Source organism: Grammomys surdaster, unplaced genomic scaffold, assembly GCF_004785775.1.
Source record: "Grammomys surdaster isolate TR1022 unplaced genomic scaffold, NIH_TR_1.0 227, whole genome shotgun sequence".
NCBI classification, from domain to species: domain Eukaryota; kingdom Metazoa; phylum Chordata; class Mammalia; order Rodentia; family Muridae; genus Grammomys; species Grammomys surdaster.
The window spans coordinates 3697992-3723643 of NW_021604672.1; the positions used below are offsets into that span (position 1 = coordinate 3697992).

The following is a 25652-nucleotide window of genomic DNA, read 5'->3' on the forward strand; positions in this document are numbered from 1 at the left end:
ATCCCAGCACTTGGGAGGCAGAGGCAGGCGTATTTCTGAGTTCGAGCCCAGCCTGGTCTACAGAGTGAGTTCCAGGACAGCCATGGCTACACAGAGAAACCCTGTCTCTAAAAACAAAAAAAAAGCAAACAAAAAAAAAATTAAATATGATAGGTTGACAGGTATTCAAAGTAAGACTACCACACACCACAAAAATCAACAAAATGACAGCAATTAATAACCATCTTCCAATAATACATTCACATGTTAATGGCCTCAAACCCTTAAAGGATACAACTGTATTAGAACCAACTGTATCAGAAAACAGGATCTATCTTTCTGTTGTCTACCAGAAATACACCTCACTCTCAAGGATAGACACCACTTCGAGACAATGGGTAGAAAGAAGGTCTACAGATAAACCACAATAAAGCAATAATAGTAGGTGACTTCAATTGTCCAGTTTTTCAGACAGGTCAACCAGACAAAAATTGAAGAGAAACATTAAAATTGAATGTCACCAAATACCAAATGGACTTAACAGATATCTACAGAATATTTTACCCAAACACTATAGAATATTCTTCTCAACAGGCCATAGAAATGTCTCTAAAATAGACACGTACATGGACACAAAACAAATCTTGACAAACTTAGAAAAATTGAAATAACTGCATGTATTCTATCTGACCACAATAGAATAAAACGTGGTATTAACAACAAAGGAAAGCATAGAAAAAACACACAAAGTAATAGAGATTATAAGCTCAGTAAGTATTGAGCTTGGTGTGCTGGCAGAGGCCTTGATTCCCAGAGGCAGTTAGATCTTTGTGCATGAGACCTGCCTGGTCTACAGGGAGAGTTCCAGGCCAGCAGAGACTCTGACTAAACAAAACTGTACAAAACAAAATAGGACAAGACAGTTAGTGAATGATGAATAGACCACTGAAGGAATCAAGAAACAAAGAAAAACATTCTTGGAATTAACCGAAATGAAAACACAACACACCAAAACCTCTGGAATAAACAAAAGAAAACCTAAAAGGGGAACTTATAGCTCTAAGTACCTACAAACATAAACAAGAAAGCAGAAAGAGGGGCTGGAGTGGTGGCTCAACGTCAGGAGTGTGGACCGTTCTTGCAGAGGATCCTGAGTTCAGGTCTCAGCATCTGTATCATGGCTCACAACCACCTGTAACTCCAGCTCCAGGGACCCAATGACTACCCTCTTCTGGGCTCCACAGAAACCTGTCTCATGTGCACATGAACATCTACACATACATGTATACACAATTTAAAAATGAAAAAAGTAAGAAAAAGAGTAAAATTTCGACTTCCGGTCTGGGCCTGAGCATAGAGCAGGTCACAGGCGGCAGCTCTATACCCAAGACCAGAAAACCGAGAGAAAGAGGGACTCCCAGGAGCTTTAACTCAGGCAGTATCCCAGGTAAAAATGAATCACCCGTGATGTCTGCAGTTAGAAGTTCTAATCCAGATGCTGGCCTCCGAACTTATACTACTCAGACCTTTGAAGGGCCACTGACAAGAACATCAAACAGCTAGAGATTGACATCACTAATCTGAAGAAATCCCTCGTTTCGCCGTCTGAAGAGACCTCCTAAAATCAAAAAGATCCTTATTGGACTTGATTTACTCTAGTACAATAGAAACGGCTGCATACAGCTCTTGACTGTGTACAACCCTCAAAGAAGAAGGTTCCCTTTACATAGACAAGACAAGGAGGGTTAAAGAGAGCATGAAATAGGCAGTGAAGGCCCTAAGAAAAATCAGAGAGAGAAAGAGACAGATGAATGCTGGTACAAGAATTGATTTACAGCCTCTCCAAGGTTGTCAACCCTATTTCCTTCCATCTTGGGACCATTATTTGGGTTCTTTTTGCTTTTTTCTGCTGGTCCCTGGCTCTCAAATAGGCTGACTAACTCTGTGATACAACAGATAAATAATATGGTAGCAAAATCTACTCAGATACATTATCATAAGTTAGCTATGGAGGACCACGAGACTCAAGATGAGGTTGGTACTTTATACAGGGTGTTTCCAAAACCCATCTCCACCCAACCTAAAAAGGGGGGACTTCTGCCCCTAGACCAAGCATTGAGGGGCCACCCAGAACCCCCTCTGACAGGCGATCTGAATTCTTGCTTAGGCTGCGAGGCTAAGCACTGCAAGGGACTATCAATAAAAGATAAAAATATCTCTCTGGGTTCCCTGAGGGACAAGCCTGACTGCATAGGGGTTGATGTTAAAAGTATCCCCTCTCCAGGAAAAAGACATCGGGACGGGTATGGCCCTCATGCCTCACTGGACAACGACAGGGGGACCAGAGCCATTACAAGGTCCCCTTCAAATACTGGAGGTCAGGCCTCTATCCCCGCCTTCGCAAGTTTAGAATTGCCACAGCCCTTCTATACTTAGAGAAGGGAGGAGACGTCAGGGGCAGCCCTGCTGACACACTGTAGGCCTAAAATCAGCCATAGGTCTAAAATCAGCAGTGGGCCTGTCATACATGTATACTAACACCAAGTCTTGGTCTCAGTGGAAGAACACTGAAACAGATGGCTATAAGCTAATGTCAACGGGCAGCTTTTGTGGAAATTTATAAGCCTGAGTGGTCATGGACCTTGTAAATAGGTAGCCTTGGCAGACAATACAAGCTTAGATGGGGACAAGCGAGTCATAGGCAGAGTCATGGTGACTTGTCTCCTGAATCTTCACCCAGCCGATACCCGGTTCTGAAGATATCTGTATTCCCCCTGAGCACCCACACTCCAGTGTCATCCCCTTCCCCACGTCCTGCCTTTCTGTGTTTATAACCCCTATGTGAATGAATTATGATTTGAGAAAAAAAATTTTTAAAAAAATTTAAAAAAAGAGTAAAATTTCAGATAAGTAACTTTAAAATGTACCTCAATAGTTTGAAAAAACAAAAACAAACCAAGCCCAAAAGCAATAGGTGGAAAGAAATTATCAAAACTGAAGCAGAAATAAATGAAATGGAAAAATAAAAAGAATAGATGAAATGAGTTAATGTTTTAAAAGATAAGTAGGAGTAACAAAATATGACCTGAATTAAAAGATATAGAAAACCCAAATTAATAACACTGGAGGTCAACAGAGAGATTATAATAGGTATCAAAGAATTTCAAAAAATGTTAAGGACCTTCTACTGATTGTAGAACACAAGTAGTGAGTCTAGTCAATACTACCCCATCATATCTGAACCTTCTACTGACTGTAGAACACAGGCAGAAAATTATGAACTAAAAAAGGATACAGATGAAGAAAAAAAAGGTAGTATAAAATGGTCTCATGATGCTAAATAATTAGCACCCCCCCCCAAAAAAAAAATAACTGCAAGCAGATACTAACTTAAAGTTTCAATGTTTCTACAAAATTCTAGACATTAACTTTTTATTACTTAAAACTTCCTTTACAGCTAGACTTACCAGAATCATAGCTTGGAGGCTTCATGTCTCCCTGATTCAGTTCTGTCCCATATTTCAACTTGTGGTATTTGGCTCTAACAAAGAAATGAGAAAATACAAACCATGTCGAAACACATTTAAATAAGCTTTAAGAAGAAGTGTGCAGTAGTCCTGGCTGAGCATGCCCAGAACTTTTAAAGGCCCCAAGATTTCCATGGTGTCAAATACTTGCCTTTTTTGTTGTTGAATCACCAACTCTCATTACAGTGAAATTAAAGGAGAACACTAGGAATCATAAATTTTCCTTTTGTACTATAGTGAACTATATAAATTCTAATTTCTGTTGCATTCAAATTATCTTGATGACTATAAGCTGAAGTTTACCATCTATGAATAAAAGAGGTCTAACGATTTATTTTGTTACATTAACTTTTCTCAATATTTGAACTTATCCTAAAAAGTAACATTACTTACAATATTATGGGTCTTATTTGGTAATTACAATTCAAATATTCTTATAGTGTGCTATCAAGGCAAAACAAAAGCCCAGACAAAATCATCTATGCTGCACAAGATATCCTAGCAGTGATGATTAAATATTTCCCTTAGTCAACATATACTTTGTCTTTAGTCAGAAAAACATCCCATGATTAGGAGGGCTGTCTGATTTCTTTTTAAAGGTAGCAGAGTATTATTATTTTTAGCAAACTGGACTGGCCATCTAATTTAACTAGCTCAGATCTAGGCAAATGATACAAAAAAAATCCAGATAAAGAGAAAAAAATTAAAGATTAACTAAGAATAACCAGATCAGCTTAATATTTTGTATATCTTAACTCATCTTCTCTACAAAATGATGTTTTTTTAAAGTAAGTATTCAATGCGTTAAGAGAGACAGTAAAAATATATAACTAAAAACAACAATTTTCAGAAACAAAAGTTAAGTAATGAAGGAAAAGAAACATAAACAAATTGAAAACTTTTCTTCCTTATAAGAAATTAATTGGGGTGTGGGGAGAATAGGGTGTGTGTGTTCTAATGATTCATCAGTTAAGATCCCTGGCTACTCTTCCTGAGGTACAATTCCAAGCATCCACATAGTACTTATATGACAACTCATGATTATCTATGATTGTAGTTCCAGGGATCCAAATCCTTCCTCAGACACCAGGCACACACGTGCTACATATACATACAGACAGACACACACACAGGGAAAACACTCACATATACAAAACAAAAACAGATTAATGTTTAAAAAGTGGATAGAGCACTTGCCATACCATTTTATATAATTTAAAATTAGAAAAAGGAAATTATTCATTCCAATATATAAATTACCAAAATTCTTCATTCTTTTTCAATAATCATTTTGTAGTCACAGAGAAAAGTAAGATTTTTTTTCTTCATTCACTAGATTTTATATAGGAGACTCTTAAGACAATTTACAGATTATAGACACCAAATTATCTAGAACATGTTTCTCTATATTTCCAATGTGTCTGAATCCAATGATTTCATTACTGAACTAAGTTTTCCCAATAGTGTTGATGATCAGTAGGTGAGGTGCAGACATTAGCTTCATTTACAGTTAGTTATAAGTAAACATATTCTTAATGTAATTGCAAATCTTTCGATTTTGCAGAAATATTTCATCTACCATAAGACAGAGCAACAGTATCTTGTTAAAAGTCAAAATAGCAAACTAATATAATTGGCCTGATAGCAAATAATAATATCTTAAATAAAAGTAGCAACAAAATTCTCTGAGCCTTGATTATATTATGTAAACACAGAGAGAGAAAGCATTCCCCATTCAACATACTGCATTATACTTACTGCATTCTAGTGGTCTTAGAAAAAAACTGCAATATTAGTTTCTTTAAATAATTAGAAGATATCTATATGTGGTAAAATAGTCATATTATCTACTACTATTTCACAAAAATTTAGATGGAAATAAAATATGTAAGTAACTGTTGTGTTTAGGACAAGCTCTGGCTCCTAAAATCTGTGTTTCCTTACTTAATAAATTTTCTAAAAACCATTTTACTAAAATAACCCTCCTCAATCTTAGGAACATTCTGTGGAAGAAAAAATGCTAAAATGTTTCTCAAAAACTCATAGCTTCCCATTGTTTTGATACTTCAAGTCACCGTGTTAACAATCTTGTTCATTATTGTTTTTCTGTCTCACTTGAACTACAAGATAAACAAATCTAAACAGATCTCATATTTCATATATACCTAGACTTCCACTCTCAACTGGCCTTTACTGGATAAAATAACATAGAATGTGTTTAATAATTATAAAAGACTAGAGAGAAGTTTGGGAGATGGCTCAGTGGTTAGAACACATGCTGCTTTTCCAAAGGACCAGGGTTCACTTTCCAGAACCCACATGGCAGCTCACAATTGTCTATAACTTTAGTTCTAGGGGATCTAACATCCTTACACCAATGCACATTAAATAAGTTATTTAAAATACTAAAGAGTGTTTATTCTAGATTTGTTTAAAAACCTACCGCATAAGCAGTATGTTGGGATTAAAAATCATGTCCAAGCACATCTTAAATGTTAATGCTAAAAAGAATTATTGTGCGTGTAGAGTCCAGAAGCCCAGATTAAGTGTCTTCCACTATCGTTTTGTATATTATTTTTTGAGACAGGGTTTTCTTCACTGAACCATGAGCTTGCCATCTCAGCTATACTAGCGGGTCATTAAAACTCTAAGTGTGAAATCTCTGCCCCCTGCTGGGGTCACAGATGAATGCTGCTGTGCCTGGTTTTGTATGTGAGGACTGCGGATCTGAACTCAGTTCCTTAACCTTGCACAGCAAGCATTTTACCCCCTGATTCATCCCCCTATCCCCAGTGATTAATTTCAACAAAGCACTGATTTCTCATCATATGCAAAGTGGAGTGCTGACTGCAAAAAATAACCTGCAAGTTATAGTGAAGTAAGACTAGAAACAAGAGGAGGCCTCAGACACAGAAAATGAAGTCTATCATACTGACGTAAGATCTGTAAGCATACATCTGAGGGGCGTAGGCAAGGGGTTGTCTAACTGTAAAGCGCAGTGTCAAATAAAATAGGAAAGAAAGCAAGGTGAAATTTTAATTAAATCTCAATCAGTAAGATGGACAAGGTATTCAGTTTGAATTTTCACAAATAACTGCTGTGTTTAGGACAAGTTCTGGCTTTTAAAACAGAAACACTCAGTGGGTCAAAATACAACACTAGGTTTAACAGGCAAAAGAATTACTAGGAATGAAGTCCAAAAAAAGATACCAGGAAAAAAAAAATGCCTACTTAGGCAGGTTTGCTTTGAAATTAACCAAGTATTTTTAAGCAGGGCTACAACATGGTTACTCCTTTGTGTTTTGAACGTTAATTCTGTTACTTAGAAGATGAATTAGAATTTGGAAATAAAGAAACAAGAAGACATGTGGACTCTTACAGTAAAGATAAAAGTGACCGCAGCCAGAGAAAGACGGGAAACATGAGAAGAGTTGATTTTATGTAGAGCTGAGCTTCCTTAGAATGAAAATTGCTGGAAAAAAATGTCAAATCAAACATTGCATTGTTGAAAGGAATGTATAACCTGCTTCACCTGTAAACTTTATCATGCTTTAAGGAATGCTTTGATAAATTAATTGCTAGGTGAGTAGTCCATCTAAAGAGTCAGTGTTATTTTCTTTTGGCTCTTCACAGAGGGGAACTTAGAAAACCTAAATTGATCATTACTTGTTTACCGGTAAAGCCCCTGATGTCTAGACTTTAAAATGGACCAGTGTTATACAAAGGTAACTGACTAAAGCCAGAAGTGATGCTCTGAGGTCAAGGTGGCCATTCTACCTGTACGACTGACCGAGAGGCACAACGCGCAAGGCTTTGTGTGACTGCCTTAATCTTGCTGTATGATGTTTCTACTTGTAACTTTACTGCAATAAACTCATGTAACAAATTAAATTTAAAAAGTTAAAATAGGCCAAGGCATATCTCCATGTTTCTGTTTCAAATTTCTTCAATCCATTCTTTTTTCTTTCTTTTTTTTTTTTTTACTATTACTGGGATTAGAAAATTAATTCCAGTATAGAAAACACTGGAGTATTCTAGAATTCAACAATGTATTTGTAATACCTAGCATTAAAGTACTAACAGAAATAATTTTGCACTGAAAAGAAATTAAATGTTCCATGATACAAAGAACATGCTTTGTATTTGTTAATTTCATAACCTGAAGAAGTGTCACTGCAGGAGCTGGAGAAATGGCTCAGCAGTTAAGAGCACTAGCTACTTTTCTAGAGGATGTAGGTTCAGTTCTCAGCACCCACCTACAGCTCACAAGTTTCCAGGGGATCCAACACCCTCTTCTGGCCTCTGTGGATAGCACGCCACACATGTTGCACATACATACAGGTAAAACACACACACACACACACAAAATACTACTACTACTGATAATAATAATAATGATGAACCTTCTTTTAAAAGTTTCATTGCAGCTGTGCATGGTGAGGTACGCCTATAATCCCAGCACCCAGAGAATATACTGATTGTACAGCAAATGAATGTGAGGTCTAGGCCAGCCTTAGCTACACATCAAGACTATCCCAGGGAAATAACTAATCAAACTGAACCAAAGGGGATTGGGGGAGGTGCCACTGGAGCAGAAAAACTCCCAAATCATCCTCATGAACACTCAGAGAACCCAAATTAGTTTTAAATATATCTGTTAAAGGAAAAGGGGGCAGGGTAGAAAAGAAAATCCTCCTAGACTTAGCTAGTTCATTATCTCTTCTGTTCTGTAACCATGTGGAGACAGCCAGTCGCTGCCTCTGCTCTCCCTTCCCTCTCCTGTGACCTAGCTCCTATTCTTAACACCTCTGGGAAGAGTGTCAAGAGTGTCAAGGGCATCAGCAGGCACCAATGGTGAGCCCCAGTGACCACGGTCAGCAACAGCTTCTTCAGAGACTACCTCCCTCTTCCCTCTATGCTCCAAGCACAGCTCTCCTCTTCCTCCTCAATCACACCTGCTTTGGCTCTTCCTCCTCATCCCCTTCCTAAGCACCCGTTTCCCATGGCTCCAAGCGCTCTCCTCTCCTATGCTGTTCCTCACACCACAACTCACCTCTGCATGCTCGCCTCGTTCCACAGCTCCTTCCAAGACAGAAGCCTAGGGAGTCCTTCTTGACTTTGCTTTCTCTCTTAGCATACCATCTTCACATTTTTATACCTCCAAATTTTATATTCTTTGTACTTAAATGCTTTATGGCAGATACTACTATATTCCAGCAAGTGCTATGTTCATTATTTCTCATTTATTATAATTTTCCTGCCCTGATAAGAAGATCTTTCTAGTACTGTTCCCGGGGAGATATTTCTAAAATGTATTTCAAACTTAAAACTTTTCCCTAGCAGTATGATCCGACACCGGAAGTGGAGATGGTCCACTATAAAGATCACCATCAGGGCACCTGAACAAGTAACAGAATCATACCAGCATAAAGTTTTATTAACAATAATACTTGCTTGAACAAGTTAGTATATACTTAGATATAGTTATAAGATATAGATATAGTTAGTATATAAGTTTGGATAGTGCTTGCTTAGATAAGAGTTCCTTACTCTAAGAAAATAGAAAAGAAATAAAAAAAAAGAAATTATATATTAAACTAGTTTAGAAAAGTTAAGCAAATAATTTAGGAGAAAAAACCAACAGGCTCAGCATAATTAGACAAAGATGAATGCGTAAATTGGTAAATTTGGGTAAAAAGTATAAAAAAATTCTTGCAACTCTCCAGTAAGTTCAAGATCATTTGATACAAACCTTTTTGAAAGTTTTCCATGTTTCCTACCATATTTAAGATAAAAGTTGAACTCTTTAAGTAGACACCACAATCTGACTCTTGTACTTGTCTCCATCTCTGGTCATCAAATAACAAGTAATGTGCACTACACTACACACACACACACACACACACACACACACACACACACGACTACAAATTACTGAGCACACCTCTTGGTTCCAGTGTGTCCTCTCTGCTTTCTGTGTATGCCTGACTGGCGAGGCGCCTTATCCACATGACGATGCTCAAGCCACTTGCAGACAGTAATACACGGCTTCTTGCTTTCTGACCGCCTTATATACCATGTGTACATTTCTGCCACAGCACTGAGCATCTCAGTGGACTTTTGTAGTTTATATGCACACATGCATGCACACGCACATGCACACACGCATTTCTGTTAACTTCTGTTAACTTCAGTACTGGTATGTTTCCGTTCTACTGCCTTATAGGTAACAAATGGCGTTATGGTAAATGATAAACAGGGCAGGCTTTGGATTCAGTCTGGGAGATCTGACCTGGAACTCTACAATAATTACTTAGTTTTAAGCCTCTAGGTCTGGACACTGTGTTGTTCGTTTTTGTTAACTTGACACAACTCCAGTTATCTAGGGAAAAGGAAACCACAACTAAGGTATTGCTTCCATCAGCCTGGTCTGTGGAAATTTTCTAGATTGAAGATTAATGTTGGCAGGCTCAGTCCACTGCAGACACTGCTACTCACAGGCAGATGGTCCTGAGTTGTATAGGAAAGCAAATGAAGGTGCTAGAAAGATGGCTCAGTTAAGAGTGTTCACTGCTCTTTCAGGGGTCATGGGTTCAATTCCCAGCACCTACATGGAAACTCACAACTGTCTGTAACTCCAGCTCCAGGGAACCCAAAATCCCCTACTGGCCTCTACATGTGATACATGTGATACACAAACACTTACACAGGAGCAATAACCATAAACATAAAAATAAATAAATTTCTAAAAATGAAGGCGAAAAAGCAACAAATGGAACAAGCCAGTAAGCAGAATTCCTCCACGGTCTCTGCTTCAGTTCCTATCATGACATCCTGCTCTGATGTATTTCAGTGATGGGTTGTGATCATGGTTCTAACATGAAATAAAACCTTCCCCCACCAAGTTAGTTTTTGGTAGGTTGTCACAGAAACAGAAAGTAGGGTAGGGCATGCATGGTAGCTACTCACAGTATGTCTTCTGTTACTGTCTATAACTCCCCACTTCTGGGGAAGCCTGCACTGAAGAAAGTCTGGGGTCTTAAGCACTTGCATATTACCTATTTTTAAACTTTTTTTTTCTCTCCATCTCCCTAATGTAGCTTTCTCTCAACTTCTTAAGGTGTGGGAAAAATTAATTTACTTTTCATCAACAAGAGAAATCTCTTGCATATCAATTCCTCAACGTTTAAAATTATGTTATGGTGGTTTTACAAACAGTCCATTTGCCAACTTCAAAAACAAAAGAAAAACAAGTGACTATAAAATAAGGCAAAAAAAATTAACAAAACAGAGCATTCTAATATCAGGTTATCAAATGTTCCGATTACTGAAAATAATGAACCACTTCAGACTGCTGACAAATAAATCCAAAAACTAGCCATTGAAGAAACTTAATCCACATGATAATTTTCAAAACTTTTGCATGTGACCTATTTGCCTTTACTTAAAACCCAAATGAAACACTACCAAAATAGGAAGGCTTTCCTCCTGGAGAGATACAGACATCTCATAAAGGAACACAAAAATAAAATGCAAAAAACCAAATCAAAACAAAAACCAAAAAATAGCTTATGAAGAGATACTATCAGAGTAATTTTTAGAGAAACTATATCAAACTGAATATTGCATTATAATAAGGGGAGAAATTATAAAATTTTCTTTACAAATTAAAATAGAATATTACTGTATAAATAAATGGTTGAGTACTAGACATATAGCTCAATGGGAGAATACTTGTACAGCATACACATGATCCTAGGTTCGATCCTCAAAACCATGAAAAGAAAAGTAGACTAATAAACAAAAACTATATTAAAAGAAAGGAAAAAAAATACAGATGAGCAGGATCACTCATAAGCCTAGCACCTGGGAATTAAGAAACAGCTGATGAAGAATTGGAGCTGAGGTTATGAAGGGTAAGTCGGGGGTAAGAGCCTAGGCTGTAACAAAACCCCAGGCTCAAAATACACAAACCTAAATAAATAAATAGTAAAAAGTGGAAAGTGGGACAGAGAGGAATGGACGACAGTAAATCAAGGAAGAAGCAGAGTGTGAAGAAATGTGTGCAGAATGTTCTATACCGTGTCACCTGCCTTACTGAATTAAGTGACTGTTCTTCATATAATATTAACATTGCAATCATATAAGGATGTCCATTCGATGCTCTGGGTTCAAGAGCACTTGGTATTACAATATGATTTTAGTTTAGGACCATAAGAATAACAATGGCAGGACATGGGATTTTAGTGAATTACCTTTCCTGCTTCAGAGCATATTCCAGCATTTTGATCCTCCTCACAAGATCTTTCTTCAAATTTTCTTGACCTTTCCTCTCTCCCTGAAGGAAAGCAATCTGAGCCTGAAAAGGAGAGAAAAGCAAAACTCAGTTCAGAACAACTACATTTTTAAAAGAGCTTTTAGAATAGCAGACATCAATACAATTCCTTTTCAAATCTGTCACAATGCAAACTAACGGGGGAAAGTCTTGATTTGAACATATATCCACAGGAGACCTAAGACCGGTCTACTTCAGAAAAGGCCATGACAATGTGTGGTGCCCATCTTCCCTAAGAACCCAGAAAACACAAACAGTATTGGGTATTTTACACCTTGGAAGAGGTTTCATTTTTATAAAGAATGAAGACAGGAAAGTAAAATATGACCAAAATTCTTATAAATTCTTCCAAATGAAGAGTTTTAAAATCAAGATGAAGAAAGCTGAACACTCAGCACGGAAGGGAAGAGAGCTCCATGCCCACCCTTCAAGAAGACAAAGGCAACTAATGGCTGGTGAGAAGGACTGTGTCGCCCTTCTTAGGGAGTGCACTGGCAGGTTACCTGGGCTTCAGTGGATGAATAGACCTGAGCCTATGGCAGCACTAACTGAACTCTGTAGGGTTAAAAAAAAAAATGAAATTGAAAGGAAGACAGGAGACATGTTGGGGAAGCACAGGGTATGGGGAAGCTGAAGGGAGGGCGTGGGAGATGGATATGACCAAGATGCACTGCATATATGGATGAAGTTTTACAAGTTTCCTGATATATCTAAATCTTACAAGAAAGTCCTTAACTTAATCCTAGATACCCTACAAACAATAAATAGCTCTCTTCTCTCATCTCCTTTAAGGAAATGAAGAGAAAATGGAAGAGAGGATCAGATGCCAGATCCTCAGCATATTGAATGTGCATTTCATCATGAGACAGACGATAAGCAACTTCAGCTTCACTAGAAAAGGGACCGGAAAGAACAGCTTTTCAGGAGCTAGGCTACTGAGGGTGGAAATAACATCTGTCCTTAAAGAACGGCAAGTGTTGGAATGTTAGCTTATCCAAGCAATTTAAAATCTCTATACAGGCAGGAAGGAGCTCTATCCAAGATGTATCTAAGCTAGCCACTGATTTACTATTTGCCCATGCTCCTCTCACCCATTTCTGCCATGCCAACCCACAGAGATAGCCGTTGTTTGCATACGTGCACTGCTTTCCATTAAAAAAAGAAAGAATGACTTTAAAACATCCCTGAAGAACTCTGAGGATTGTCCAACTATGGTTCAGTAAAGAAATGAACTTAGTACCATTTAATTTAAATAAGACTCAATTCTACTTATTTAGTATCATAATGAATATAAAATCTAATTTGCCAGTCTTCTCATAACCTTAAATTATAAATAAGTAATATGATATGTTTGTTATTATTTCAAAAATCTCTTAATTTTTTTATTTCAATTAAAAAGATATTTTCCTTATTAAAATAATTAAAAAGGCTGACAACAATTCAACTGTATAAACAGGCCTTCACATTTAGATAAACAGAAAAGACACGGTATGTCCATAGAATCTGTTCACTACTCAAAGATCCTAAAATGCAATGCTTTAAATGAATATGTGTGTGTGTGTGTGTGTGTGTGTGTGTGTGTGTGTGTGTATAAAACATGTATTATAAAATGACATAAGTAGAATAATGGTACATGCACTTCAAGCAATAAAAATGAAAGCTTGCCGGGCAGTGGTGGCACACGCCTTTAATCCCAGCACTTGGGAGGCAGAGGCAGGTGGATTTCTGAGTTCGAGGCCAGCCTGGTCTACAGAGTGAGTTCCAGGACAGCCAGGGCTACACAAAGAAACCTTGTCTCGAAAAACCAAAAAAAAAAAAAAGAAAGCTCATTGCAAGAAAGTGTCAGCCCAAGCCATCTCATGAAGAAATCAATTGTGTTGAAAGAGAAATATATATTCTTTTAAAAATTAGTGTTAAAAAGAATGAACCTAAAAAAAAAAAAAAAAAGAATGAACCTAATCAGTGTAACTTCATTCTCTGTATTCTCTGGCTGTCTCTGAATTTCTGACATGCCATTGATCCTGGATGATTCTACAGTTTAACCTATAACATGGTCTATACTGCAACTGAGTCTCCAGCCCACTGGCAACGTGACTGTCTTCCTACAACTTGTTCCTCTGTTCTATCCTTTCATAAAGAGACTGAATAGTGCTTTATTAACTTTACATTTTTAATGTAACTAAGGCAAGAACAAGAGCTGCTGAAAGTTTTGAGTAGACAAAGTGCTCAATATATCAACTTGTGTAAAGATATTTTAACATCAGAATGAAGTCAGAGAATGTGCTAAATTGGGGAAGGTTTTGTCAACATTTCCACAGGTGATGAAAGACTATGGGTTCCATTAAAATTGATAAAGATCGGATCCAAGTAAGAGAAGCTTCTACATGAAAGGCACAACTCAAGGAAGAGATACAGACAGACAGCAACTCAGAAGATGTAGAAAGCTGATTCCCCCTGCATAGGACAGCTCAACAAACTAGCTGTCATCAGACTGGCAGACTGAAACCCTTGATGCTGAAACTTGCTGACACCACACTTACAGGACAAGGATCATCACATTAGCACATCTTCCTAATGACATTTGGACTGTTACATTGATGGGAATAATTACTGTTTCTGTTGTAATAGTTAAAACTGTGCATGATTATTAGCTAAAACAGAAAGGGGAAAGACATAAGGGAATTTTAATCCACCAGCATGGCTACTCTGGCAAAGGATCACATCCAATGACCTAGGTCTGGGTGACCTGGCTGGAATGCAGACACACCACACACCTTTAATTTCTCTGACTGTAAAACAGACACACCCTTAGTAGACACCTTTCAGGTAAAATTAGTTTGTAGAAGGAAGCAGTCCAGTTTGAAAGTGACGTCTAGTTGAGGGGCAGACAAAGTGATGAGTTAGAAAAACACCTGACAGAAGATGAGTCAGAGATAAGATACACCCAACTCTCACAAGAACAGCAGAGGAAGAGAAGCTATTTAAGAGCAACAGAGGGAGAGAGGGCCAGTGCAGAGTCAGTGCATTGAGCGCAGTGGAGTTGAGCATAATCCATCAGTTCCATTCAGTCTGTGAATTTATAGCCAGAGAACGAGAAGCCAGAATATTAGAACAGACTGCCAGAGTTAGGTTGAGGCCAAGCAGAGATATTCAGTGAGAAGTCAAGAGAGACCAGATTGAATTAGTCAGCATGGAGGAATTTCTAGTTCAGAAAGAACTAGAAAGGGTGAACTTATTCATCAGTAAGCCTCCAAGATGACAATTACACCAGGTGAATGAAAGTTACTTTTACAACTCAGTTATGAGACATTTTTATAAAGGATGAAGGAGACATTGAGGAAACTCAACATGAGAGTTCTTTCACATCAATTTTCTTGTGATCTTCAAAAGTGTTAATTCATAAAGCCACAGAAAGACTGTTTCAGGTGCAAGAACTAAATAGACCAGAAACCAAATGCAAGGCATGATTTTAAACTGTAGTGGATCATGCAGAGACATTAGGAAGACAGATGATAAAACAAGAATGGAGCCTGAGAAGTACTAATCTATCAGTGTGAGCTCTCTGATGCTGATATTGAGTGTCACACAGGATACCACTGTTTGTATGAAACAAACACCGAAGTATTCAGTTGGAGCCAACAGACTATCAGGTTAGCTGGCAACTAACCCTTATAGCTCAGGGAAAAACAAATTCTTTGAATGGTCCTCTCAACTATTCTTTCAGCTTAAGATTTTTCTTGTTGGCTTTTTAAAAGAAAATTTGATACAAAATACAAACCTTGAAAATAAAAGATTCCAACTCAATCCAAAAGCCAACAACATATACAGAGAAATCTAAGAGTACTGAAACTAAGTCAGAAGCAAAACAAAAATATCCATTTTAACGTTATCATTAAACAATGTGCTTAGAGAAAAAATGTAAAAATAGAAAAATACTAAAATAGAAAATACTGAGAAAAAATGTAAAAATAGAAAGAGAAAATATTTGCAAATAATATGGATGAATGCTATAAAACTCCAAGAAAATAGACATTAAAACCATTTGTGTTATTTCTGTTTTCTTTTTGAATTATAAATACTCTAAGGGGTAGCAAAAAAATGATAAGAACTTATAAAAATTTTTCATGTTCTTAAATAAACTCAATATTACAAGACTTTATTTCTTCCTAAATTAATATTTAAATATTTTGCAAGCCACCAGAAAATTTAATGAAAAATTTAAAGCACCAGAATTTGAAAGTTCACATAGAAATAAAAAGCAAGCAAGCAAAATTAGGTAAAAGCTCTAAAATGTTTTAAATTTTGATGGCTGTTTAATTTTGTGTGTATGGGTGTTTGCTTGCATGTATATGTGCACCTCATGCATGCCTGGTGTCTGTGGAAGCCAGGAGAGGACACTGGATCCCCTGTAACTAGAGTCACAGACAGCCGAGTCATCGTGTGAGTGCTGGGACACAAACCCACGTCCTCTGCAAAAACCAGTAAGTGTTCTTAACTGCTGAGCCACTCTCCTTCCCAAAAGCTCTAAATATTTAAAACACATTATAGTTCTACAGTCACTTCAAAAGTCACACCTATGATACAAGACAGCCTAAAACACAAACAAACCTCAAACACAGATTATTTAAAACTGACAAGTGGTCCAAAGGTATGGCAGAGCACATGCAAAGTGCAGTCCTAGGGCTAGAGGAAACTACACTGCTTCTTTCTTCATTTATGTTTATGTATATGCACATGTGCTGGTGAGCACTTGTACATGTGTGGAGACCAGTGGGTAACACTGGCTGTTGTTCCTAAGGTACATCCTGAGGCCATAAAAGACTAATGAATGTCCTCTAATTTTTTTAAACAGTGTGTCCCATAAATTTTTTAAACAGTAATTTAAAAGCTGCTGAAGAACTATTTTGAAAAATAAGATACTTCCTGAAAAATATCAAAACAAAACTATGAACAGCACAAATGACAAGAGATTTTTTTCCTTAATACATACAGAATACCTACAAATCAGTAGAACAACACCAAGAACTCAACAGAAAAATAGAGAACATGTAGACAGAAGAAAATCTAAAAGACTCAAATATAGTAAAACGATGTTCAAAACTAACTTAAGTATGAAAACTGTCAGAGCTGGAGAGATGGCTCAGCTGTTAAGAGCTCTGACTGCTCTTCCAGAGGTCCTGAGCTCAATTCCCAGCAACCACATGGTGGCTCACAACCATCTGTAATGGGATCTGATGCCCTCTTCTGGTGTGTCTGAAGACAGCTGCAGTGTACTCATATGCATTAAATAAATAATATTTTAATAAAGAAAATGAAAAGAAGAATGTCAAAGTACCATGTTTTAGGGTTTCATTCCTGTAAAGAGACACCATGACCATGACAACTCTTACAAAGGACAATATTTAATTGGAGCTGGCTTACAGTTTAGTCCACCACCATCATGGTGGGAAGCCTGGCAGCATGCAGTCAGATATAATACTAGAGGAGGAACCTAGAGTTCTGTATCTTGATCCAAAGGCAGTCAGGAGGAGACTATCTTCTGCAGACAGCCAGGAGGAGGGTCCATTCCACACTGGGTAGAGCTTGAGCATGGGACCTCAAAGCCTACCCACAGTGGTGCACTTCTTCCAACAAGGCCACACCTCCTAATAGTATCTTTCCCATGGGCCAAGCATATTCAAACCACCACATAATGTAAGCTAGGCACAGTGGCACATGCCTGCCATCCCTGCATGAAGGACGCTAAGGAAGGAGGATTCAAAGTTGGAGCCTAGCCTGAGCTACATAACAAGACACTAACTATCTCAAGTAAATACACATCAATTAGTTAGTTAATGTCAAATCCCATTGCTCTTTTCTCTTTATTGTGACTTAGTCTCTAATCCACCAGCAGCCTAGATTATACAAATTCAAGATCAGCCTAGGGAAATAACAAGGTCCTGACTCAAACTAACAATAACAACAACAGTAATAATAAATGATGGAAAATAGGCATTTATTTCCATGATGCGGTGGTATGAATCAGCTTCCCCCTCTAATGGATGACATCTATTAGTCTGCAAATTCTTTAAACCAGCCATTTTAGAGAGGTATCTTCCAAGTATAATGCCACATTGTAAAATGGTAAATTAAAAAACGGACAAGACTATATGTACAAGGCATTTTCCATCAGGTTAAAAAGTATTAGTAGACCTGGAGAAATAAGTGTCTGAAACAATGCTTCTGAGAAGAGGGACAGAACTGAGAGAGCAATGTCAATCCTGTCATCTCCCTCTGGAAAACAGCCTTAAACCATGTGTTGCTACTCATGGAAACTACTTCCTTTTATAAGAAGCACAAGCCTAAGTCACAACTGGTATACATCTAGTTTTCTCTAAAATATAAAATTACAAGTAAAGGTTTTTTTAAAACATAAATTACAGGTAAAGGGATTGCCAACATTTCACACTATACTTTTGTCTGAGTTGGATTATTTGACTGAAAAGGGGCAGAATGGAACACAGAAGGAAGAGAGGGCTGGAAAGGTAAAGAAGGGGCAAGTCAGGGAGAGAAAACATCTATCAGGGAACACTAAGTGGCTACTGGCACAGACAGTTGTAAATACATTGGCAGAGAACTATATACAAGACAGAGGAAAAGGAAAGGGAGAACGAGAGAGGAGTGGATTGCAGACATTCAACTTTTCTTAAAAGAAACAGGATAAAGTCATCATTACACTTCTTTAGAATAACTCAAGTATGTAATAACTATAAATGTTTCTCCAAGTATAGGATGATTGAGACAGAAGACCAAGAGTTTAAATTACCCTCACATTCCTTCTACACCTCTTAAAGGTTGTCCCTAAGCATGCCATTATGCTTTTTAAAGTGTTTTAATGAAAAGCTATTACAGCCAAACACACTCATCTACCAAATCTAGTTCCCAAGCCACCTATTTGTAGACCGTTTTTGGATGTTATAGTCAAAACTCATTTTTAAGCGAGAAATAAAAAGGTGTACCACAATGTAAGTGGTGTGCATCCCAGGGAGCAGTGTCCTCACAAATGAACTAAGGTGACAAAAAGAGAAAAGGAATACACCTCCACTGACAACACTGGAGGGGCACACACACTGCAGAGACAGTTTCTGCAGTGTGAGAGGACAAAAGGCAGCAGCTCAAGAGATGCCTGGAAAACACTGCCTATGTACCCTGGCAGTGGAGCTCATCTGAAAGGAGAGGCCTCAGAGAGCAAATGAACTCACCGGCCTCCAGTGGTCTCTGAGGTGATGCACTCAGCTGTTTACAGTCATAGGAAAACTTCCCCACTATCATAATTGCACGTGAACAACCTTTTTTAGAAAGCTCTGCTGCACTAAAAGCAGCAATAGTCTTAGACTACTGACTCCCCAGAATTCTATCCCTAACCAGGTTTATCTATATGCGCAGTATTAATAAACAATTAAAACATATAAAATGTACCTCATGCTTTAAGACTATTATAAACTGTTCAGCATTCTAAACTTTAAAGGGTTAGAATTCAAAATTGAAGCCAAGCATGGTGTTGCACACCTTTAATCTCAGCATTTTGGAGACAGAGGCAGGTGGATTTCTGAGTTCGAGTTCTTTGTCTACAGAGTGAGTTCCAGGACAGCTAGGGCTACACAGAGAAACTGTCTTGAAAAACAGGTTCCAACAGGTTTTTTTTGTTTGGTTGGTTTTTTTTTGTTTTTGGTCAGTTGTTGTGGGACATAAAGGCCATTCATTTTCATAAATATCATAAACAAAAGGCACTGGAGAGCATGACTAATTGGAGGTTTTCAACTTTTAATCTAAATGCAAACAACAGGAGAACTTGAAGTCAGCACTATGGCTCATTTATGCTGAGAAGTGAAGGTAATGAAAGCTGGTCTCAATGTGCGCATGCTCAACAGAAGGCCTTAGAACTACACCTGTTCCCTGGAGAGGTCTGGGTATACCTACCTTAGGTCACTAGGCAGTTCTCTTGAGCACAACATGGCTGCAGGCCATCCTTAAAGACAGCCACAACCTACTGCTGTCTGGAGCATCTGTTAAAGTGACAGCTGTTTCTGACTGATGGGTACTAGAGTGGGACCTGGGAAGCGGCACTTCTACCATGTGCTGCAAGGCCAAACTAGTACAGACCTGAGGCTGAATTTGGAGCAGCTCTAACTTATACAGTGACATAGTTAGAAACCAAATAAACAGGACACAGTGGAGCAAGGGGTGGATCTGTCTCAGAGCCCAACTTTTTTCTCCCCAAAAATTTGCAAACAGGCCCACAAAGACTAGCTTTCTAAATCTCTTCCAAATTTCTTACTTATGACTGTAATAATAGCAGTCTCCTGATAAAGAGATCAAACCTGATGATACGTTCTATTGCATGTTTAGAAATATCTACTGTCCACTAGTTTAAACTGTTGTAAAGAAGAATATAGAAAAGAAAAACTAAAATGTTCTTGATGGCATGGTAACACATGCCTCTAATCCCACCATTCAGGAGGCTGAGGCAGAGGGATCCTGAATTTGACGCCAGCCTGGGCTACATAGTAATTGAGTTCAAAACACATCTGGCCCACATGTCAAGGGCCTTTCTCAAAAAAAAAAAAAAATACTCCTATTCACAACATATTTCTAATGAGGTTAGAGTCTTTTACTACTCATTTAGCAATATTGACTGAGCCCTACTTGATTTCCAACACAATTACTGGCACAATGCAACAGAATAGCCTGCAATCCCCTCCATCAGTAAATGAAGGCGAAACATGAGGTCTGGTAACTTGGTCACCAAAGAAGCAAATCTTGCATAAAATATATAGGCATATATATTTTACACATAAATATATAAAAGTAGCACATAGTTCATCCACAGAGAATCAGAAACAGGTACTGGCAGAAACAGTGATTATAAAAAAAATACAAATAAAATACAGCGGGATGACCACTTACCTCTGGAGATACATATGCAATTGGAATTCTACTCAAAAGTGAATTTTTAATATATTTATTCTACAATGAGCTTTTCCTTTTGAGAAACTAATGAGCCTATCAAAATTTTCCACACAGAAATATTTCTGTATATGCAGTTTTATACAGACCTGCAGAGAATTCACAACAGAAGAATCTCAAATGGCCCAGAAGCACTTAAAGAAATGTTCAAAGTCCTAAGTCATCAGGGAAATGCAAATCAAAAACCAGCCCTGAGATTCCATCTTATACCCATCAGAATGGCTAAGATCAAAAACTGAGGTGAGAGCACATGCAGGTGAGGATGTGGAGACAGAGGAACACTCCTCCATTGCTGGAGAACTTGTAAGTTTTAAGAAGTCTGCTTACTAGAAGCCTCTGCAACACTTGATATTGTTTATCATTAGCAAGCTCCAAGAGCTCTAAATGTTTTAAACCAATAAAATTACTGCCCTGGGCTACACCTCAGGCAACATTCTCCAGAGCCTGAGCTTAATATTTACAGCATTCACCCTCTGTAATTACGATTTCTATTTGTAGACAAGGTGAAGTGTCTGTCTTCAGAGACTCCCCACACCTGTGCCTTCTTCACCTTTGTCTCTCCCCTCCATAACCCCCTTTTATTTTCAAAGTATTCCAGTGTTCCATTCTGAGATGACCCAGCTCACACTAATATCTCCTTTGAAACACAAAATACACTATTTCCTACTTGAAAAAAAAACAGTTTTCTATACATTAATATACAACTAGTTCTTTATGAAACATAGTATCTTTTATGTTTCAAGCAAATTTTTAGGCAACATTTAAAAATTCTCCATCAGAAGCCATCAATGTTCTTAAGTAGATTTAGAACACAATTTAAGATAGAATTTTCCAGGTCGATATACCAAAATACTCTCATCAAGACAGCAAGATTCAGAACAAATTGGAGAGAGAAAAAAGTCAGTTAAGAAGAAAAGAGAGGCTGGGTGGTGGTGGCGCACGCCTTTAATCCCAGCACTTGGGAGGCAGAGGCAGGCAGATTTCTGAGTTCGAGGCCAGCCTGGTCTACAGAGTGAGTTCCAGGACAGCCAGGGCTATACAGAGTAACCCTGTCTCAAGAAAAAAAAAAAAAAAAAGAGAGAGAGTCAGGAATGGTAGTGTATGCTTGTAATTCTACCATATGGAGGCTGAGGCAGGGGAATTACCAGCTCTTCAAGGCCAGCTGGCTGACACAACAGTACAAGGTTGATCAATGCTCAACAGCAAGGCGTGCTTTAAAAAGAAAACAAAAGTAGAAGGAAAGAAAAAGGAGGCAGGCTTTGCTAAATAGAAATTACAGTATTTACTTGAAAGTTAATTAAGTACACGTCCTGAAGAGATAGTTGAGAAAGGGAACAGACAAGCAGATTAGTTAAAAAAAAAAAATCCCCTCCTGACAGTCAGCAAGAGGAATAAAAGATGCACTTTTAAATATAATTTTATTGCCAGCAAACGTTTCAACAAGGAAAATGAGTGACATAAGGGAAAAGAGAGGGAATGAAGGGGGAGGGAAGAATGGGAGGGGGGAAGGACAGGAGTAGGGAGGGAAAGAAAAAGGCTAGGTCAATAATCAGTAAACAGGTTGGTAAACAAACGAAGAGAATAAATGAGTTATTTTAAGAAGCCTACAAAGTAAGTTGTGAACATTAATTTCTTTTAAAAGATTAATTTCCTAAGTGCTCCGAGCTGGCTCAGTGGTTGAGAGCACTTGCTGTTCTTCCAAAGGACTGGAGTTCAGGCCTCAGTTCCCACATCATGTGGCTCACAATCATGCGTCACTCCAGAGCATCTGATGCCTCTGGCCTATACTGGCTCCTGCCCCACATGCACACCCACAGGCAGACACACACACCTACATATAATTAAAAGTAGCAAAAGTAAATCTTTAAAAAGGTAAATTTTTAAAAAGAATTCTACTTTTCTAAAGGAAGAAAAACAAGGTTATCACTCAAAGAAACATAATACTATAATAAATGTTAGAAGGTTAGGGATATTTGCTAATAAAGAGCAGGAATTGAGAAAAGCAGACTGTAAGAAACTTTCTAAAAAATATTCAGGTATATATAGCCAGATGGGCCTGGCCTGAACCTTACCCTATATCTGATGTTTTCTATTTGCATTTATTTTCATAGATAATATCAGCCTTCAGTCTGTTTTCTCCTATTGTAAAATTTCAAAGTCTCCTGAAGCCCTAACTGTCTTCAAACTCACTATGTAGGCAAAGATGAGCTTGAAATTCCAGATCCCCTTGCCTCTACCTCCCAAGTGCTGGAGTTAGAGGCATGCGCCAAATTACCTGTCTCCGTTATTCCTGTCTTAGCATGTTAATTAGACTATCAATCTCTGCTGGCTCTTAATTTTTATTACATTCTTTCATTTATATGTGTGCATGCATATAAGCACGTGTGTGCCTCTGTTTAACCTGTGAACATTAAAGGCATCATGGAGAAGTTGGGTCTGATCTGGCTCGAAATCAAGCGCCTCTACTTGCTGAGCTCTCTCCTCCGCCCTGTGTGGATTCACAGGGTGCTGCTGGAGGACTGGCAGATTGAAACTGTATTCGCTCCTACAAAAAAACGTCTGAAAACACTGTATTTTCCTAAATAAAAGAAAAACTATTAACACAGGATTCACTTCCAGCTTTTCCATAGTGACTTTTCCAAAGTACGTGACATGTAACTAACTGCCTTATGATCATCTTAATCCTCGTTCTGATACAAGGCTGCCCACCCAGACAGATGCTAAACATTCAACCACACCAGCACATCCTCTGAAATCTAGTCCTGCTACTTAGTGGTGGCAAATTATTTAAGTTCACTAAACTCCCACTTTTATTAGTAAAACAGAGCTAATACCCCCAAACTCACAATACTATTATTAAAATTAATCTGCTGGGCAGTGATGGCACACGCCTTTAATCCCAGCACTTGGGAGACAGAGGCAGGCGGATTTCTGAGTTCGAGGCCTGCCTGGTCTACAGAGTGAGTTCCAGGACAGCCAGGGCTACACAGAGAAACCTTGTCTCGAAAAACAAAACAAACAAAAAAAAAAAATCAGAATATTTCACATGTCATGTTACTTAATAAAATTTTTGTAAATATAAGGTGGACAAATGACAGGAAAGCATAGGAGTTATGAGTAGATTAACTGTATTCACATTGAAACAGACTAATAGCCAAGCAAATAAATAAGTAGTTCCATACACTCTGATGCTTTACAGTCATCTACAATATCACACTGGACAATCTAAGTCTTTCGATTAAAAAAATATTCCCTAAAGATGCCACCAAAAGTGCTGTGATGATACTGTCAGTTACATAGCTGGATATAAAACAAAACATGAACATGAGTAGGTATTTTTATCATAGCAATTACAATCATATTGTGAAAGAAGAAAGGAAAACAATTCCACCTCCAACAGCCCGAAAAGAGAGATTTGCATTCAACAAGTCATGCTCAAAGTCAAACCTGTTCGTTCAACACATCACGCTGCAAAACCAAATGTAAACGAGTGGAACTAGATCCCTTTCCTCCTGTGCAAAAATCAACTCAGACTGGATTAAAGGGTCTATGTAAAACCTGAAGCTCCAAGGCTGCTGGAGCAACCACAAGGAAACACTCAACACACAGGCAGAGGAGGTTCTGAAAACACTTAACAAAGAAGTTAACAAGAACCACAAATGGGCTGGGCGGTGATGGCGCACGCCTTTAATCCCAGCACTTGGGAGGCAGAGGCAGAGGCAGACGGATCTCTGAGTTTGAGAGTTCGAGGCTAGCCTGGTCTACAGAGTGAGTTCCACGACAGCCAGGGCTGCACAGAGAAACCCTGTCTCAAAAGAATAAAAAATAAAAATAATAAAAAAAAAGAAAGAAAGAAAGAACCACAAATGGGCTGCGAAACAAAGGCCACGAGAGTGAAAATCTGTGCCAGCTGGGATCTGAAAGATGATTGATATGTAGGCTAGAGAGAGAACTCAAGAATTCAAATATCAAAAGTAATAAAAATCTGATTAATAAATGAGCAAACGAGTCAGACACACATTTCTCTAAAGAAGCACAAATGGCCAACAAACAAACAAAAATGTTCATCACCCTTAGGGATTGGAAAACCAAGACTCTACTGATGTTCCTTCACACCCCAATCTGAACAGCTAGCCAGCATCAAGAAAACAAAAATGTGCTAGGGAGAAACAGGAGAACACTCACACTCCTGCAGGTAGGAATATAAGTCAATGTAGCTACTGTGGGAATCAAAGCCAAAGGACCCAACTCTGCTACACACAACCAGGATCAACATATAATAGACTCTCCGAACAGCTACATACATTACACCTGAATGATGCAAGTATCCAAGCATACAACATCAAAGTATTAATCCCTTCCCCAGAATAGGATGGTTTCTTCCCTTGTTTATTTTCTTTAAATGTGGGTGTGTGTAGGTGTGCTTGTGGAGGTCAGAAGACAACCTGTGAGAATCAGTTCTCTCTTTCAGCACGTGGGCTCCAGGAAACTCAGGTCCTCAGGCTGGGTGGCAGCACTTTACCCACTGAGCCATTTACAGCTCTTTCTAGACGCAGTGTTAGATCAAATGTAGTGTCTCACAGTGTGAGATAAGCTTTCTACTTCTCAGCAACACTCCTAGCTCTCTACCCTTCTTACATAACCTTTCATTTCCTTTAGGAATTGTGGTTTTCATGACTTCAACATCCAGAACTACAACATTAAGAACCTTAGCTTCTTGGGATTGTCATTTTTAGAGTTTTTTAAATTTTAGAAATTTTGCCAGGCAGTGGTGGCGCAAGTCTTTAATCCCAGCACTTGGGAGG

The 25652-nt window shown here is 38.2% G+C and overlaps 1 protein-coding gene across 1 annotated transcript in view; it reads right to left on the reverse strand.

The window, feature by feature from the left end:
• Nucleotides 1–25652, reverse strand: part of Strn (striatin) — an 81089-nt gene that overhangs the window by 37511 nt on the left and 17926 nt on the right. The window contains exons 2-3 of the mRNA XM_028773433.1: nt 11762–11865; nt 3447–3520 (exon numbers count right to left, since the gene is read on the reverse strand). Coding sequence (XP_028629266.1) covers nt 3447–3520; nt 11762–11865 — 178 coding nt within the window. The remainder of the gene's footprint in view (nt 1–3446; nt 3521–11761; nt 11866–25652) is intronic.